Here is an 18,058-nt window from a genome sequence, read left to right as displayed (position 1 = left end):
AACAAGCTTAATGGATGCTACTCACTGCATATGAAGCTACAACAAGAACATGCTTATTTTAGCATCCATTTAAGCTTAGTTTAGCAGGGGAAGAAAATAGTCTGGCTCTGTCCAAAGGTTTAAAAACATCTGCTTACCAGCAGACATTTTGGCTCGTCACAGCAGCTGAAATTCAGTTGAGTTGTTTCCAGGGTCCTGAGCATGCTAACTCTGTTACTCAAACACTGGATAGAACAGAGACATTGATGACAAAATTAGTTTCACCTGTGCCTTCACTGTTAACGCCCAGTAGTGGGAAAGGCACAGGTGTTATTAATTGCATTGCAAGACTGGGAAAATGTTGCCAGTTCTGATGGGTCCAGCCATCTCAAAATTTGATGTAAACAACATGTATCCACCCTGCCTCATATTTACGGTTCATACTGGTGCTGGTGGTGCAGTTCATAAAATTTCTTGGCATACTTTACGCCCCTTAGTACCAACTGAATGCCGTTTACATGCCACAGCCTTCCAGAGTATAACTGCTGACCACGTCCATCGCTTTACGACGACAGTGTACCTTCCAGATATTCATGCGCCTCCTCAGGAAGAGCTGAATGACAAATTGACCTCTAACAGCTGTCTTTTATTTTTGTCTGCCACCCACCAGCCTCAATATCTCAATGGCAATTGTAAATTTAGAATATAAATATATTCATTGCTCTTTCTTTAGGGACATCGACCCATGCACTGTGTTATTTTTTCTTTATTTCTGACTATGTCTGTGAAGGTCATCCAGGTCATGGTATATCCAACAAAGGTTCAAAAAAGGCAACTGGACTTGTAGAGTTTTTTTGAGAAGACGTTTCACCACTCATCCGAGTAGCTTCTTCAGTTCTAGGGTACTGGTGGGAAGTCTGAGGTTTAAATAGGAACTCTTCCTGAAAAAACTTGCTTGTTATGCTAATAACCAGAAACTGGTGCAGCTAAATTTCCATTAAGTGGAAGCTAAATTTAATGGAAATTTAGCTGCACCAGTTTCTGGTTATTAGCATAACAAGCAAGTTTTTTCAGGAGAAGTTCCTATTTAAACCTCAGACTTCCCACCAGTCCCCTAGAACTGAAGAAGCTACTCGGATGAGTGGTAAAACGTCTTCTCAAAAAACTCTACAAGTCCAGTTGCCTTTTTTGAACCTTTGTTGGATATTTATTTCTGACTATTGTCTGCTGGATAAATCAGTGATGCTTTAGCTCATGAGCGGGTAGCAGGCATTTTATTTAAGAATCATATTGTAATGTAAAGAATTCATACTTCCTTCAGTAATGGAACATTGTTCACTAAGCATCACCACCCCTCTGACAGCATTTTACACTCACTTGCCAGTTTATTAGGTACACAAGTGAAGACCAGAGCGTCCCAAAGTACCGTCAGGCATTACATTATGAAGTAAATAACATCAACCATCTTGTGACAATACAATGTTCTGCTGGGAAACTTTTGGACCTGGCATTCATGTGGATGGTACTTAGACATGTACCACCCACCTAGACCAGACCAGGCAACCCCACCCCATAGCAATGACACTCCTTGATGGCAGCAGCCATCCCCAGCAGGATGCAGTCTGACACAGGCACACACACAAAAATGCTTTAGGAACAGCTCAAAAAAACATCACAAGGTGTTGACCTGGCCTCCAAATTCACTAGACCCCAAACTGATCAAGTATCTGTAGGATGATCCACAGAGGCCCCTCCTCTCAACCCACAGCACCCAAAGGCCCCCCACTAACAACATTCTGTTGCCAGACACCACAGGACACCCTCAGAAGGCCCATGTCCATTCTCTGATGAGTCACAACTGTTTTGGAGGCACAAAGGAGACCTACACAATATTAGGAAGGTGGTCATAATGTTATGCCTGATTGGTATATAACAGTCTGGTACTACATCTTTGCCTCATGAAGGTTATGATATCCAGAATTATTTTAAAATAACTGAGGAAACTACTGATTCTATTCATTCGTTATGGACGCTTTGGTTTGTAGTACTATTGAATCGTATTCTACTGACATATTACCTTGGCAACCGCATTTTCGGTGGGCTAGGCTAACTGACTCAATGCAACACTGTTTATCAGCACTTCATATCTTATGTTAGCTGTTGCAGCAACAACTAAATGCTAGAGCAGTTATGAAGTGAGATTTAGTGCAGGACTGTTAAATCAGAAAGCATTTTACTAGTGTACCTAATGAAGTTGTAAGTGACTATTTGCATGTTTATTTTATTTTAACGTCTAAGGTGTTCTACGGACAAATCTGTGAACACTATGCCAGAAATCACAGGAAGAAGTTTTTGGTTTATTAAAAAAATAAAAATGGATAGTTAATTTGGTTAGTAGTCGCGTAACCTTTCTCCAACAAATTCCATTTTTACACAGCCTCTTTGTCAAGTTGGAGCCATGAGCACTCACCTTAGCTAAAGCTTTGCGAGTTCTCAGTTCTTTCAGTTGATTTTGCTGAGACTTCCTTCAGTTGTTGCTGGACCCTTGGAGTAATCCTGGGAACCTCCATTCTCTCGGCATTTTGGACATCTCTGGGTTGATCATTTCCTTTGAAATTTCTCTTCACAGAGGCACAATGTGCTTGTAGGAACTTTGGTGGTGGGCTTCACCTTCAGGCTCAACACTTAGCACTGCCTGCTGCAGTCAGGCCTGGCTGAGCTGGATCAGCTGAGTATAATTAACAATCAAGTAGGTTAATTAGTTGATGAAATAACTTTGCTTTATAAAAAAATATTTAGAACACATATTATGAGGACGCAGATTCATGTTTTTAACTGTACTGTAATTTCTATTAGCATATAAGAATAAAATCCTTTTAGCTATTTCCACATTAAACTTCTGATTATTATTGGTAATATTTTGGTCTTTCGTGCAGTCATTCATTTTGAAAGGAACCATGCGTGTCAGTCTGAAGGCCCAGTGTCTGAGATAATTGCTTGCACTGTAAAACTGATTTACCCTACTTCTTTCAAGCTCTCTATTGTCATGGCCTTTTCAAACTGAACAGCATAATTGGAAATTAATGAAGCTGAAGTTTGTTAGTGACAGTGCAGGGTACTGTCTGTTTTTCCTTTAACAGTCCACTCAGAGCAATGGCACATGGTGGTTTCAACTGTATTTACATCACCCCTGGGTACATTAAAATCTTTAATTGGGCATAATTCAAGTTTATCCCTTTTATGGTTTGAATTTTAATTACATTTTTATTAATCATAATGACACTGTCTACTCACTGTGGTGATACTTGAAGTGGTGGCATGAGAAAAGGTCAAGAAAGGTTGCAGGTTTTGCAGCCAGTAAAGTGAGATGTGTGTCTTGTCAGATGTGGCTGTCGAGATGTGCCTCTGCATCTGTTCAGCTTTAAAATGAAAACACTGTCTTCTTCCATCCTCCTGCTATCTCATAGTTGCCATGTCAGTTCTAATTATAATTTTTGATCTTTCTCAGTGTTTCAAACCATCTTTATTTACTTGGAAGACAAAAACAAACGGTTATTACAACCTGTCTCCGGCAGGGGGCAGGATAACTGCAATGTTAGGTGGACACATGGAGAAGTGGTACTTCACAACATTTATCATAAAATAGAATAGCAAAGCAAAGCAAGATGAACTATAAGTATTTCATTTCCTGTAATCCTTACATGAGGGTCAAGTTAAATCGTTTTTTCTATAGAAATCAAACGACAGAACGAAACAGAAAATATGTCCTATGGTGTCCTTGAATGGATATCACACTGAATAAATTTAACGCATTAAGTTACTATTGACTTGTTGGTACAAGATTCATTTACAACGTCTTCATTTTAGGTTTCTACCACTACCACAATCCTCCTGCATAAAGCAGACAAAAACAAACAAACAAAAAAAAACAACTCTTCACATGCTCTCTTCATATTAATCCTTTTGGGAAATTATGTCAAATGAGCCTTGCTGGCCTTTGCCAAAAGCATTTATAACTTATGAGGCTGCACTGCCTCAACACACTACAAGGTAATGTATTTTGAGCTTAACACAAGGAAAAAACAAAACAACAAAAATAATAATAAATAAACAGTCTTTATTTCCTTTAGTAATGTGAATTAATTTGAAGTTAACAAAAGTGTACATTATTCTCTATTATTTGATATTCTGTCGAACGTCTTCGCATTCCCAAGTGCACATGGATGCAGCAATGCTTTTAATGTTCAATACATATTCAACGCAGTACCAGTTTTTCCGACTGCACCGCAACGCAACAGTGGTGACTTCATCCCATTAAACCCCTCCTTCCAGAGACGGTAAATATGTGGAGTATGTGGCATAACAGAGTCAGAGTAGTGACTCGCCAGCCGTCTGGATACGCCGTCAGTACTCTAACAACTGTACCATCTGGACATTACCTGCCTTTTTATTACTCAATTTTACGTTAAGGTAACTATTATTATTATTATTATTATTATTTTGTAATATTTACAGAGTTATGACTGTTTTAGTGACAAGCTAAAGAGATAAACCGCTTTTAATTAGTGAATATATTGAATTTATTGGTGTGTGCATTTAGTCTGGTTTAGAGTAAAGGTAGAATAAGCTAGCTAGCAGCATTTCAACTTAGCAGCAGGTACTAGCTAAACGAACTTAATGTTAAATGGTAATGTTAATGTTTGGGTAATAACTTGGATACTTTTGTATGTTTTTTTTCATATTTTTTTGTGCTTTTATTCGGAAGGTAAATGAAGTTAAAATAGCAGAAAACAGCTAACGGTAGCTTATCACTATCTAGTAAACAAAGCATCTTGTCTCAAAGAGCAAAGTCAGCAAAGTAAACACGATAGCTATTATTAGCCTAAGTGTGTCTGCAATGCTAACAACGTAGGATAAGGTCATATAATGTATACAAATGAAACTAATGTTTTTTGTGAGAGCGAAAAAAATAATTTAAGAACATAAAATTAAACATAACCATAGAAACATATTAATATTTCTGCACAGTTAAAGACAGAAAAAAAGTATATGCATACAGTATGTCTGAAGGTTCTCAGTCATCCAGGTCATGGCATATCCAAAAAAAAAAAAAAAAAACAATAAAAAAAAAAGCTGAAACAAGGGCAACTGGACTTTTAGGGTTTCTTGAAGACGTTTCACCACTCATCCAAGTACCTTCTTCAGGTATAAAAGACTGGTGGGGAGTTTAGGTTTTCATTTCAGTACATCTGTGTGTCGCACCCACCTGAAACTCTCCTGAATATTATTCTGATTAACCTGGGTTGGAGAGGGAGACTTATCAGCCACTTACAATACAGTCTAAACATCACTCAACCAGACGTTTCGCCCACATACACATTTTCAGTCTTAAGGAAACCAGTAAACATGCAAAGGAGATACAACCCAGTTTAATCTGAATAATATCCTCTGATTCAGCAAAGTGTTGGGTCACTATCAGTCTCAGTTTCATGTGGGCACCATCCACAGATGTCCTGAAATGACAAAGCTACTTTCATGAGCGGTGCAACATCATCAAGAAGCAGTGGAACATTTGAGAGCCCAACAGTGATCTTAAAGGTGTCTCACGCTATTACTGAGTGATCTGAAGAAACTGACCGAGTAAATTGACGGGCTAAATGTTATTTCTTCAACACCAAGCTTCCCATCACACCCAGCCCCCGTGGAAAACTTAATGGCAACCTTTGTGGTCTTCTGATCCGCTCTCATGCTAGGGCCTGTTCTGCAGTCTCTAATCGAGCTGGGAGGAGGACAGAGTGAATGGCAAGATTAATAGTTTGTACCGCTTTGTGTTTGCTTTTCGATTCATTCAAATAATTTCCCCCTCCAAAGTGTGATATCAGAGCATGCTTGCTTTGTGGTGATTCAGAAGGTCAAATTAGTTCTTCTCGACTCCCTCTTCACACATTTTAAATGGGAGCAAGTCTCTAATTTTAAGCAGATGTACATGGGAGTTTGGGAGTGACTGAAAAAAAACAGTGTTTACTTCACACTCACACTTGTTTGTTTACTACAGACGACAAAAGCCGTAAAGCAGACATTCCTTTGGGTATTAGTCTGCCCTGTTGTTTAGGCTGACCCTGCTAGCTGTGGTCTGGATCAGTGGTTTTCAGTTCAACCATAGTGTTTAGAAATTGTAAAGATATTATTGCAACTGTATTCTTCAAATATGACAACATTGTAATGAAAAGATGTAATTAAACACACCCATTACCATCTGGAACGTCTTCCATGTATACATTTGTGTTGCTAGACTTCACAGCCTTTGTCCTTACTAAACAGGACTGAAAAAGTCCTTTTTGGAGGTGAAAGCGATAGAGTTGAGGATCGGGTAAGATTCTTCATCCTCTCACATCCTCTCTTCAACTTTTCTCAGAAACGCACACACAATGCCAAACTGGGGAGGAGGCAACAAGTGCTCAGCGTGCCACGGAACAGTTTACCACGCCGAGGAAGTGCAGTGTGATGGGAAGAGCTTCCACAAATGCTGTTTTCTCTGCAGTAAGTACAACTTTCACTATCCTATACATGAGCATAGAGGCTACTACAAACTTGGGACATGGAGTTTGGAGGACATTTACCAGGCATGGATGGTGCACGAGAGGCACCTCAGTTGTACCAAGATTATCCTGTGGTCTTGGAGGTCCTCTTGGAGTAAACTCTTCTGACATTTCAGTGGCATTAAAAGCTACAATTCTGTTGCAAGGACTGTGAACCTTCAGGAGTACTCATTGGGTTTCATTGCATGGATCAAATTGGGGGTAATGCTCAACATTTCTCACTGGTTGAGTAACTGCAGCATTTTATCTCGTGGTAGTTCTTCACATTAGCCCAGTTTGCTTAATTTAAGTCGAGCATTTTGCGCATTTAGAATCTGATTCCCAGTTACTGCACATCTCATTTACAGCGTTGGCTCAGTGACCCCATTTGCAAAGCAATAACCCCAATAAACAGCGGCGTGCTTACTTTAGTTGTATAGTGTTCAGTATTACTGACACCTTTTGGGCTGAAGTGGAGCAGGTTGTAATAGCGTCTAAAAACAAATTTGCCTAATCGTTGTGGGTCTTTGGACTGAGTGTGAAACACACAAGATCTGCAGAATAAAGGAAACCTTTAGTTCCTTGAGATACTGTAAGTCCTTTGGACTAAAGGTAGAAATGCATCTCAAGACAGATTTTAAAACTTGTATCTCCCTTGCTTCCTTGCTGACTGTGACATTTTTGAAGTGGCTGTCAATAGTCTTTACAGTAATCATGTGAGTCTTGCCTTGCTTGCCAAGAGCTGAAATTGAATAAACCTGCATGCTCAATCTACACTGGTTCGAGCTGCAGATGAAAGGTCAGGGACATAAAAGACTGACTCAGGAAAACAGCTCTTGAACTCAGTCTCACCTCCTCAGCTCATTGCAGAGAGCTTGCACTGACATTTCTCTCACTGGACAGTGGTTGTTGAGTTCACACTGCATCATTGTGAGTTTTTTTGGACGGGCTGGCGACCTGTCCCGATCCTGAACTGCACTTGAAATGTCAGTGAAAACTTTCCAGCAGAATGGGATTATACAGATGGTTTCTTTCATTTAATTGCCATCAGGAGAAGATCAAAACAATCTGAGCCACAAAAGATGAGTTTTTTTTTCCATCTCTGTTACAAAGACAGCTTTGTCTGACACTCCCACCCAGGAGATGATGAGCAAGGGGGCTTGGTGTCCTTGGCTTTCCTTCACTCTTTCCTACATTTTCTCAGTTGGACATTATTTGACATTCACCCGTATGTGTCTGAAAGACGGCTTATACTGAGAGAGCAGCCTTTGGAAATTATACTGTGACAAAAAGGAGAAATTTAAAAACATACAAGAGTCCTCTAACAAGCCCCTAACAGCTTTCATTTGGCCAGGAGAACAGAGGCGTGAATGGAGACATTTTTCCTGCCCGTTGTGTGTGAAATCTTAAACCAGTATCAGACAGTCCCACAGTGAAGGCCATTGTGTGAAGGATTCAAGTAATCCCAACAACCAGTCTATGAAGCAGCTTAAGCAGCTGCGGCGCTTTTATGTTATCAGACAATGCATTCTTTATTAGGTACAAACCTGCCAAATTTTTTTGTCTTAACAGCTACTGTACTGTCAGAATTCAAACAGAGGTACGTTCAGTACTGATGGAACATTTGTTGTGATGATGAAAATGTGGAAAAATGTCACTCAGAAACCTAAAAAAATATCAAATCCTTAGAAAGAAAGAAAGAAAGAGGGAATGTGCATAATTGACACAAAAAGATGTCACTTGTGGCATTTGAGATGGAGAATATGGATGGCAGTTCAAATTAACCATGTGTATATGAAACTAGAAAAGTCACAACTGTCTGAGTTTGGAAATAGTAAATGAATCTGAAGTGGAAGTTACCGACATGCTTTAAAATTGTAGTTACAATTCAAGTTGAAGCTTCACTTTAGGAGTAGACATTGCATAATGGTGCAAGTGATAAATGGAGGGAGAAGGCTGTCAGCCGAAGTGTAAGCACTGAAAGGAGCCAGAGTAAATTGTGTATGAACAAGTTATCCTTCAGAGATGAAGACTTTAAAGTGTTTAAAGTGTCTGAGTGGTAAACGTATATCAGCATTTGAAGCGTGAGTCAAACTGAGATTTAAGAATAGCGGCCTCCTGTTCCTAGCAGTTCACCTAATTTGTGTTCTTGCTCTTGATGTGACATTTCATATTTTCTGTTTTCAGTGTGTATAAGCCAACACTTTCCATCTGAATGTATTATTCTAGCCGACATTTAAACTGCTCTAATGAAGAATGAGTTCATCTGAATCACATAATATTGTATTAAGCGTTCTCTCTAAAATTGACGCACTTAACATAGAAATTCAGCCGTTCCTCAGAGTTTTTTCCAGTCATTTCATTTGCTATCTTTACAGCTTCCAGTATTATTATTAAAATGATGAAGTATGCAGAAATGTTGTTTTTTCTAGTTCAAATAATAATCACCTTACAGCTCTATTGATAAACTACCTTCTTTGTATGTCCCCAGTGGTCTGCAGGAAGGGTTTAGACAGCACCACGCTGGCTATTCATGACCAGGAGATCTACTGCAAGTCATGCTACGGCAAGAAATACGGCCCAAAGGGCTATGGCTACGGCCAGGGAGCTGGAACACTCAACATGGACCGAGGGGAGCGGCTGGGAATCAAACACGAAGAGTAAGCTGGGCTTCTGCGTGAGCGTTACTCAGTGAGCGTTTTCAGCGCGAACATGCACGAAGTTGCACAATCCCTCAAGCAACCGTGACTAATTCTAATCACGATGATTGTTTTTTAAGCAACAGGAATCCAGTGGTTATGTAATGGATCCTGCGTGGGTTTGTTTGCATAGCTTTTATATGGCTATTGTTTGGGGTTGTGCTGCAGATTCATTTCCCATGTTGACACGTCCATTCAAGTTTCTTCCTAATGAAACGTTTAAAAAGAAATTTAGTATTTCACAATCTGTGTCTTTCAATGTTAATCCGCCGCTGCTGCCCTAACCTGTTTGCTTAAAGGCAGCGGCCTGCGACATACTAAGCGGATGGCTGCTCGATAAGAGCATGTGTGTTTGTTTGCAGTGTGTCCCACAACACTAGGATTAATCTTAGCTGCCTTCACCTTTAGAGATTTATTATTTTTTAATTAAAAATTATTTATTTATTGTACAGACCACTGCCACCTGCTCATATAAAGATTTGTTTCTCTTCCGGCAGGTGCATAACGTATGTGCCAGCCGGTCGATGGCTTTAGTCTTTGCAGTGTGTTCAAGTCCAACTTTTTCACCCAGACACAGTTGATGTGAGACAATGTCACAGTTGGCCTTTGTTGCTAGTAGTTCTTTGATGTCAGTTACCGTACTGTGCTACACTTTGCCTTGGCAAAGCAAGCCAGGAGAAGCCAGTAACATAAACATCATGCATGCTTGAACCAGCCGTCGACAGGTCTTATCCCCTTTGCAGATAAGTGTCTGCAAACCATGAATGCCTGGTTGTGACACACTCTTACAAGGCAACAGACTCTTCTCAGATTCCTAAAGACAAATAATTATAATGAAAATGGTCTAGTTTCAGGCTATAAAAATGCCATCTTGAAATGTCTCAATGGACATAATTACACAAGCCACGCAATGAGGCTGACAAGGTCACTGAGTTCAGAGGCACATTATGCATCATGATGTTTCTAAGCTGTGGCTGCTGACTCTAATTCCCAAACACACATAAACTACTTCACCACTATTCTAACATTCAAATATGGTCGCAATGGCTGTAAATAGAGGCTACGTTTTCATCATAGAGTTCCACAGCAAGAGTGTAAACATCTTCCTGGTCACAAGGTGCTATTTAAATGGCTACAAATGTCTGTAATAACATATCCCTCATCAATGACCCCAGCATGCACATCCAGTGTCAGATTAGCAGCCCTATTTCTTGTCGGGACACCTCAGCACAAATACACAAAGCTCGTGTCCTTCAACAGTTCCTCTTCTTCCCGGCATCATTTTCCGTCCCTTAGTGCCTGAACCACAAAGCTCTGAGAGCTGACAGAACCCTTGACGGGAATATTGGCAAAAACCCAGCGTCTTTATCATAACCAGCTTGACTGAAGCAGTTCCCAGCTGCTGCGGTGAACTGTGCAGATCCAAGACGAGAAAAATCTGAATCTTAGAGTAATGATCTAGGAGTAAAATACATCATCCAACAGATCAAGATTATTACTTTATGACAGGCTTCCAGCCTGCAATAGAGATATCTTGGAACTGAATGGATATACTGTCTGGGCATCCACTTAGATATCTGACAACCAAAGAGTGTGTGACTACATATGTGTAAGGTTGGCACATATATATATATATATATATATATATAAAGCCATAAACAAAAAACAGGAAAGTAGAGAATCTCCCCACACACATCTACCCAGAATGTTTACCCTGCCTCAGACGTCAGGTGATTATAGCTATGAAAGAAGTTATTATATAACCACAAGGATCCTACTCTGTCCTGCACCACAAAGAGCCTCATTCAGGGGCCACTAGTGCTGGCAGTCACCCTTAGATAAGCACAGCTCCCGGGCCCCGGGGCACCCTGCTCCCGTTCCCACCACTGACCGATCACAGATAGAAGAGTTGTCATCTTTACTTCTTAGTCAAATAATCTTTTAGATTCTGGCAATAATTGACATGAACATGACATTAATGTTTAACTGACACTTAACTAAACCATCAGCTGCAGATGTTTTGCATCATACTTAGTCCGATACTAGTAAATGTTTTCTTTGTACAATAAAGTGAACCAGAGGCTGTTTGTGCTGTGACTCAGCCTGTTTTGCGTCAGAAGTTCCTGTAATCATCCTTTGATTTCCACCTTCCATACAGCACTTTTACACAATGGTTTATACGTTATTATTTCACTAGACACTATTATCTGTATCTAGAACTGCTAACTGAAATGTTTAAGACTTTGTTGTACCTGAATTAGAGATTTCAGAAATCATTTCTTCTATTCTCCCCCCAAGGACTCACACTCACAGACCCACCACCAACCCCAACCCGTCCAAATTCGCCCAGAAGTTTGGAGGTTCAGATAAATGCGCTCGGTGTGGAGACTCTGTCTACGCAGCAGAGAAGATTATGGGGGCAGGCAAGGTGAGAGATTTATCCAAAGCTTATGTTTTAGTCACTGTTCACGCCACAGAGCTACACTCTCTCTTCTAAACTGTATAAATAATTCAAATTTATATTATATTTAAACAATATAAAAGCCTTTAAGCCATTAGTAACCACAAATTCTGGATTTCAAGGTTGTGTACAACATCATCACTCGTCGTTTATTGTCTCTTTCTGATAACTTCAGTATATTTCAGTCCAAGTATTTCCCATTTCCCCATATCCGTTGTACTGAATAAACGAGGATTCAGCTACTGTCGGGGTAAACAGTCAGCGCCTCACAGCCCAAAGGCCCTGAGATTAAGAGTCTCACGCTCATGATTTTTGAGAGCTCCTCGATGCCATTAGTTACACATTTAATCCATTTTATGAAGGGTGCATTATGAGACAATGACATGTCTAAGTCTGGGATATAACAGATGCACTAGCATGAAGCCAGAATCATTTTATTTTCTACAATAAGAAACACACTTGGAAACAATGCACTCTTCAGATTGCGTCATCTGCCAGGACATTAGCCAAGTAGACTGTTTGGGTTTCACTAGTTCAGCCAAGTTGCAGTAATTATGACGCAGTTACTGTCATGACAGTGCTGACACAAGCGACTAGACTTGCGTCTGGAGATCTGATCTGATAACCTTTACAATGACGAAGAATCTGCTCCTGCGCCTCTGTTCTGGCTTTTCCACTTCACACTGATAAAACTAAGCTGAAACTAGGATAACTGGACATGTAGGGTTTCTTGAAGACATTTCACCACTCATCTGAGCAGCTTGTTCAGTTCTTAAAGACTTGAGGGAGGGGAGTTGGGGTATAAATAGGAACATCTGTGGATGTTGCCCATGTGAAACTCACATGACTAGAACGTTTACAACCAGATACTTACTGGTTATTGGAGGAGGAATTTGTTTTGATGCTGCTTTATCGGTGCAAATTTCCTCAATTAAATGTGGGTATGTGGTCATTAACAAACCCTTGTCATGTGAGTTTCAGGAGGACACCAGCCACAGATGTTGCTTATTAAAACCTAAACCTCTCAACAGTCTTTTAGAACTAAAGAAGCTGCTTGGATGAGTGGTGAAACGCCTTCAAGAAAGACCAGCTGCCCATGTCTGAGCTTGTTTATTTCTTGGCTATACTACGACCTGGATGACTGGGAAGGTTCACAGACACAGTGATAAAATAGCCAAATCTGTTCCACAGAACCCAAACTGCTGTGAGAATTTAATATAATTCCTGCCATCATTAAATAAAGGGTTTAGCATGAATAACCCCAGCAGGAATCCACCCTCTAATCCAGACGGCGTTGGCCCGATGAACACCGCAGGGTCACGATCTGCATCACAAACCGCTGGGGTGAAGCTTGTTTGACTGGTTGTCACAGTGCTGAACCACATGCAGGATGTTTGGTGCGGTCTCTCCTAATGAGAGAACACAAACCCAGCTTTTCTGATTGAAGCCGTTCCATAAAATCTGGATGGGAGCTTCCCAACAGCTGGCGCTAATCGCACAAAGCTGGACAGCGGGGTTCTGGGAGATATTGATGACATGCCAATTTACAATAGGTGAAGTCAAGAGGCTCATATTCCTGAAAAAAAAACATGGAAACCTGTCCTCAGAGGAGAAAAGATTTGCGTTCAGAGTATTTCTGTTTGCTCTAAAAATGGGAGTTGAGCATTTCCTTTACTGATCACTTGTGGATTCATGCACGAGCTGATTTATAGCAGGTGATGTCACCAGACGAAGAGTTGTTAATGTGTTCCCTAATGGGAGGTAAGCTTCTAGTTATTGGCTAAAGCATAACCTGTAATTTTCTGTGTAATGAAGACATTTAGAATGCCCTGTGGCTGTGGGAACGCAGAGTCCCTTTGATGGGATTTAATGAAGGAAATGAAATACCCTAAGAACCATCTGAAATATAAAGTATAAAAGAAAAAAATCAGGAGTCGAGTTTTAACTCTGTACACGCCTAAGACTTAAAGGAACAAAGCATAGAAGCATTGAAAACAGCTGCCACCACAGGTAGTAAATTTGAATTCCTTCTGCTTCTCGTCGTAGCCGTGGCACAAGAACTGTTTCCGCTGTGCAAAATGCGGCAAGAGCCTGGAGTCGACCACCCAGACCGAGAAAGACGGAGAAATCTACTGCAAAGGTGAGATGAAAGCAAACACGTGTCATGTCTGGTTACAGCTTTACAACAGAACGTCTCTGCTGCAGCTTTGATTTCCTAATGGATTACTCAGATCCCACAGTAACACCAGTGGAAAACATTTGCTTTCGCCAACGCTGGCAGTGCGGGAGAAGAATAAATCCACCATGCAGCACTAGCACGTCAACACAATCTGCCACAGAGGGATCCAACAGCTATATATTTTCTCACTTGAAACAGACGAGCATGCATGAATGAGTAATGGGATTTGAATACTGCATGCTCACTGACAAAATGGTAATAGATCCACTTAAATATAGTTTGTGTACGAGAGAAAGATCATGGCAGGAGGGAAGATTTCGACATATGGCATTTAGGAGTTGTGCATAAGTGTGATGGAGTGATGCTTGCTTAGTGCACTTATGAACCCAACCAGGGAACACACACAAACTTGCCAGTGAAACAAATGCTTTTTAATGTTACAGTCCTGCATTAAATCTTAGCTTCATTCATTTCTAATGTTCAGTTTATGTTGAAACAGAGTCAGATGTAGTTTGTGGTGTGAATGAATTAGATAATAAATAAGGTTGTCAAAATGATAGTAACATGTGTCGGTACCCAGCTCTCTCAGTTATTTAAAACTAGCGCTGAATACCACAACCTTGATTAAGATTGTTCATTCGTTTTCATTAATGCACCTAATGAACTGGCAAATTAGTGGTCTGTCATGCTTTCTTGAGGCTGCAACGTTACCAAATCTCTAACCAGGCACTGGCAGGTGTCCCATCAGCCTAGCCTTAGGGGCGGCCATGTTGAATTGTCATGACGTTCACTATCAACTTCCACCCCCCCTTCAGGGTGAATAGCTCCTTTTGGTAACGCTTTAACATTTCATCTAGAACCATCAAAATGCTTTAGATTTTGAAAAAAAAGTACCTGCAAAGCTATTGACAGTCCATTAGCCTCAGTCAGCCATGTGTGCTTTGTGTTTAGAGCTAATTAGTAAAGGTTAGCATGTTTGAATGTGGTTCATATTAGCACGCGAAAGTTGTGCCGACAAATTCAAAATGGCGCATGTATCAAAACATAAAACGACACCATTAGCCGCTATTAGCATACAAATAGGCTAGGTACTTTGATATCTAATTTTATACCGCTATGCAGCTTTAATTTATTAGCTCAAGTTCACCTAGCAAATATTAGCATGTTAGTATGCTAAACTATGACGGTAAGCATAATACTTGCTATATATTAGCATGGTTGTGTGCCGATGTTAGCGTTTAGCTCAAAGCACAGCTCTGCTAAATACAGCCTCACAGAGCTGCAGACTCTTAATCCTGCTAAAACTCATTTCAGCCTGCACTAACAAAACCTTTAAAACTGTTTTTTTTTTTTTTTTAAAGAAAACAAAACACACTTGAGGACCTTGTCAACCTTGGCAGCAGTGCAGACAGATTGTTAGAAACCGAGTCAAACAATCACTCCCAGAGATGAATGGACTGGCTCTTACTGTCCATTATAAACCCGAATAAAACTAAAAGATGTACGAGGGCTGTTGAGTGTTGGTTTGGCTGCAGGATGCTGACACTATCAAGCTAATAATGCTGCTTTAAAACATCTGCAGTTTAACCTCTGTCACTGCAGAGATACACACTCTTAACACACAGGCGGACAAAGAGATGATCCCACACAGATGTTAGTGCGCGGATGTTTGCTGAACGTCGTAATGTGACCTTGCACTGATGAGCAGGAATGTTGCATCTGCGCTCTAAAACCAAACAAGCCGAGCTCTGCTGAACTCAATCTGTGGTTTTGTCTTTGACCGCTCCCCGTCCTCCAACAGGGACATCCTGTCTCTGTTTGAACTATACCTGAATGTTATTATGCCTCATCATGAAAGACACATATGGACAACAGCAATGAGATCTCATGTTTGCGCCTCTTTGGCCCCGTTCACACCTCACATTATCACCCATCCTGGGCAGTCTCATTACAGTCATGTTGATGTATAAGGAGCCACCATGTTAAATGACATTTTCTGTTATAATCTAATCTTTGGACAGGTCTCCAAAATAAATACTGCCAGGGCCGACAGAAATAAATAACTGATAACTTGTGCTTTCTTTCAGTGAGTGAGACTTTACAGCTTGTTCCAAAATATCTATTCTCTATGTCATGACACACACAAACGGCTAGCTACAAAACCAGGGTCAGAACAGAGAGAACAAACTTACCTTTCTTCTTACCAGGAGATTTTCCTTGCAGTTAAGTTTCTTTTACGCAGTTTAATTTGGGAAGAATCTTCTCTTAATCCAACAAAAATCAAGTTAGATCGATATATGCATTACAAACCCATAGAGAATTAGAAAGCTGCAGCTCTCCTATGTGCTACATGGCATTTTAGCATCTTTTAGGTAATCATTTTCTTTAGGCTTAAAACACTGCTGCCCTGCTCCATAAGACAGATAGTCTAAGTATATTCTCCTCAGGAATGAGTAGCTAATATGGTGAATATTTGAACATTTAATGAACTTAATTACCCTGTCTACTGGATGTCTGCATAGAGAAGTAAATAAATTAGGTAAATAACCACCAATAATGTGATCTTGTATTCACACCTTCTTAGCTCGGTTATTTCAGGTTTAAGCTAAATAATTCCAGGAATCTGAAAAGGGACTGCAGTGATTTGAACATCTCAAAGAACAGTGCCATTTGTCACCAAGCTGCCATCACTTTACTGTAAAAGCTTTTTATGAAAGAATCCAACCTGCAGCCTGCTGATGCTTCTTCTCTCCTTCCACAGCATGCTACGCCAAGAACTTCGGGCCGAAGGGGTTTGGTTACGGCCAAGGAGCCGGTGCTCTGGTCCACGCTCAGTGATGGCTCAGCGGGATCGCACCGTCGGTCACTTCCTCTGCCCAACATGAACATTTTCCCCTCGCTTGTATTTTCTCCTGTACGCTGAAAAAGGCGCTCTCCGTACAAATAAAAACATGAACCAACCCAACGTTCACATTTGACTGTATTTTATTATTAAAGCCATTAAAACTGAACCATGCCCATATGTTTACATCTGAAGCGGAGTTACAGTGATGTCTGAAAGTGGGCAGAGAGGCACTGGAGATGATTATGTGCTTTCTTTTTCTTTTTTTTTTCTTCTTCTTTTCTAATCCCACACGGTGAGGTGAGAGGGGAGACAGAACGGAGACATTTTAGGCTGCTGGAAGAACTAGTACAGAGATGGATTCATGTCCTGGATGAGTCTGAAGTGTTCAACTCTGCCCTAAAAAAACAAACAGCCCGCATTTACCAGTGGTCACTTAAAAGGAGTTATTATTGGAACAAGAGTGGCTAGTTACAGGTACTGATATGAAAACAGCCAAGTCATGACCTCTGACCTTTAGAGCACAAGAAAAGCAGCTGCTGTGTGTCGTCTTTGTAGGGCAGCCGTGACGTCGGTGGTTAAGATGGAAGTCTGAAACGTGGAATGGTGACACGTCCCCTTCTGATGATGCAAACATGAGGCCCAAACAATTCGGAGGCCTTTAAATATAATATAACCTCCCTCTATCGTTAAAACTATTGCATGATCACATTTCAGCTTTTAGAAAACAAAAGAAAAAAAAAAATCGGCGTCTGCCTTAGTTCTCTAGTGTCTTTGCTTTACAATTTGTACATCCAGTGGTATAACAAACCCAGCAATATATGACAAAGGAATTTAAAAAAGAAAACACAACCCTTTTGGATGACCACAAGCATGAAACGTTCAAATATATTACACACTTGCACAGGAGGGTGGAAATCTGGCGACAACTTCCACTAAACACACTGGATTTGAGAGAAAGAAACTATTTAAAAAAACAACAACAAAAAAAAAGAACAGACATATGAACATAATGCAGAAAAGTACTTGCAAATACTTAACATTCACTATATACAGACACGTGGCTTGCCGGGCTGTCGCCATGGTGATGACGGATGGGAGGGGGAGAGGGGGGCGGCGGCGAGGGCCCAGCTGCCCCAAGCATCGTACATGCAGGTGAGTTTCTTGGCGGAGGGGATTCTGGGTATTTAAGGGGTTAAAACGCCTATAGACAGCAGTGTCGGACATCACTAAAAGCTACAGTCATACACTTGGAGTATAGTCAGTTTCTCCTTTCGGTTTGCTTGGAAGAAATCTCCCCTCCCAGAAAAAAGAAACTAA

General features: G+C 40.6%; 1 protein-coding gene across 1 annotated transcript; it reads left to right on the top strand.

The window, feature by feature from the left end:
• The first annotated feature begins 4,220 nt into the window (after window positions 1–4,220).
• csrp2 (cysteine and glycine-rich protein 2) lies at window positions 4,221–16,856 on the top strand. The gene is made up of 6 exons (XM_084573280.1): window positions 4,221–4,449; window positions 6,395–6,519; window positions 9,049–9,217; window positions 11,555–11,684; window positions 13,764–13,857; window positions 16,658–16,856. Exons 2-6 carry the CDS (start codon window positions 6,408–6,410, stop codon window positions 16,732–16,734), a joined length of 582 nt encoding a protein of 193 aa, XP_084429406.1. The 5' UTR covers window positions 4,221–4,449; window positions 6,395–6,407; the 3' UTR covers window positions 16,735–16,856.
• Window positions 16,857–18,058: the final 1,202 nt, after the last annotated feature.

This window comes from Chelon labrosus (assembly GCF_963514085.1).
Source record: "Chelon labrosus genome assembly, chromosome: 23".
Taxonomy (NCBI): domain Eukaryota; kingdom Metazoa; phylum Chordata; class Actinopteri; order Mugiliformes; family Mugilidae; genus Chelon; species Chelon labrosus.
The sequence above is the reverse complement of the archived record's forward strand: the minus strand, read 5'-3'. Positions and strand labels throughout refer to the sequence as shown.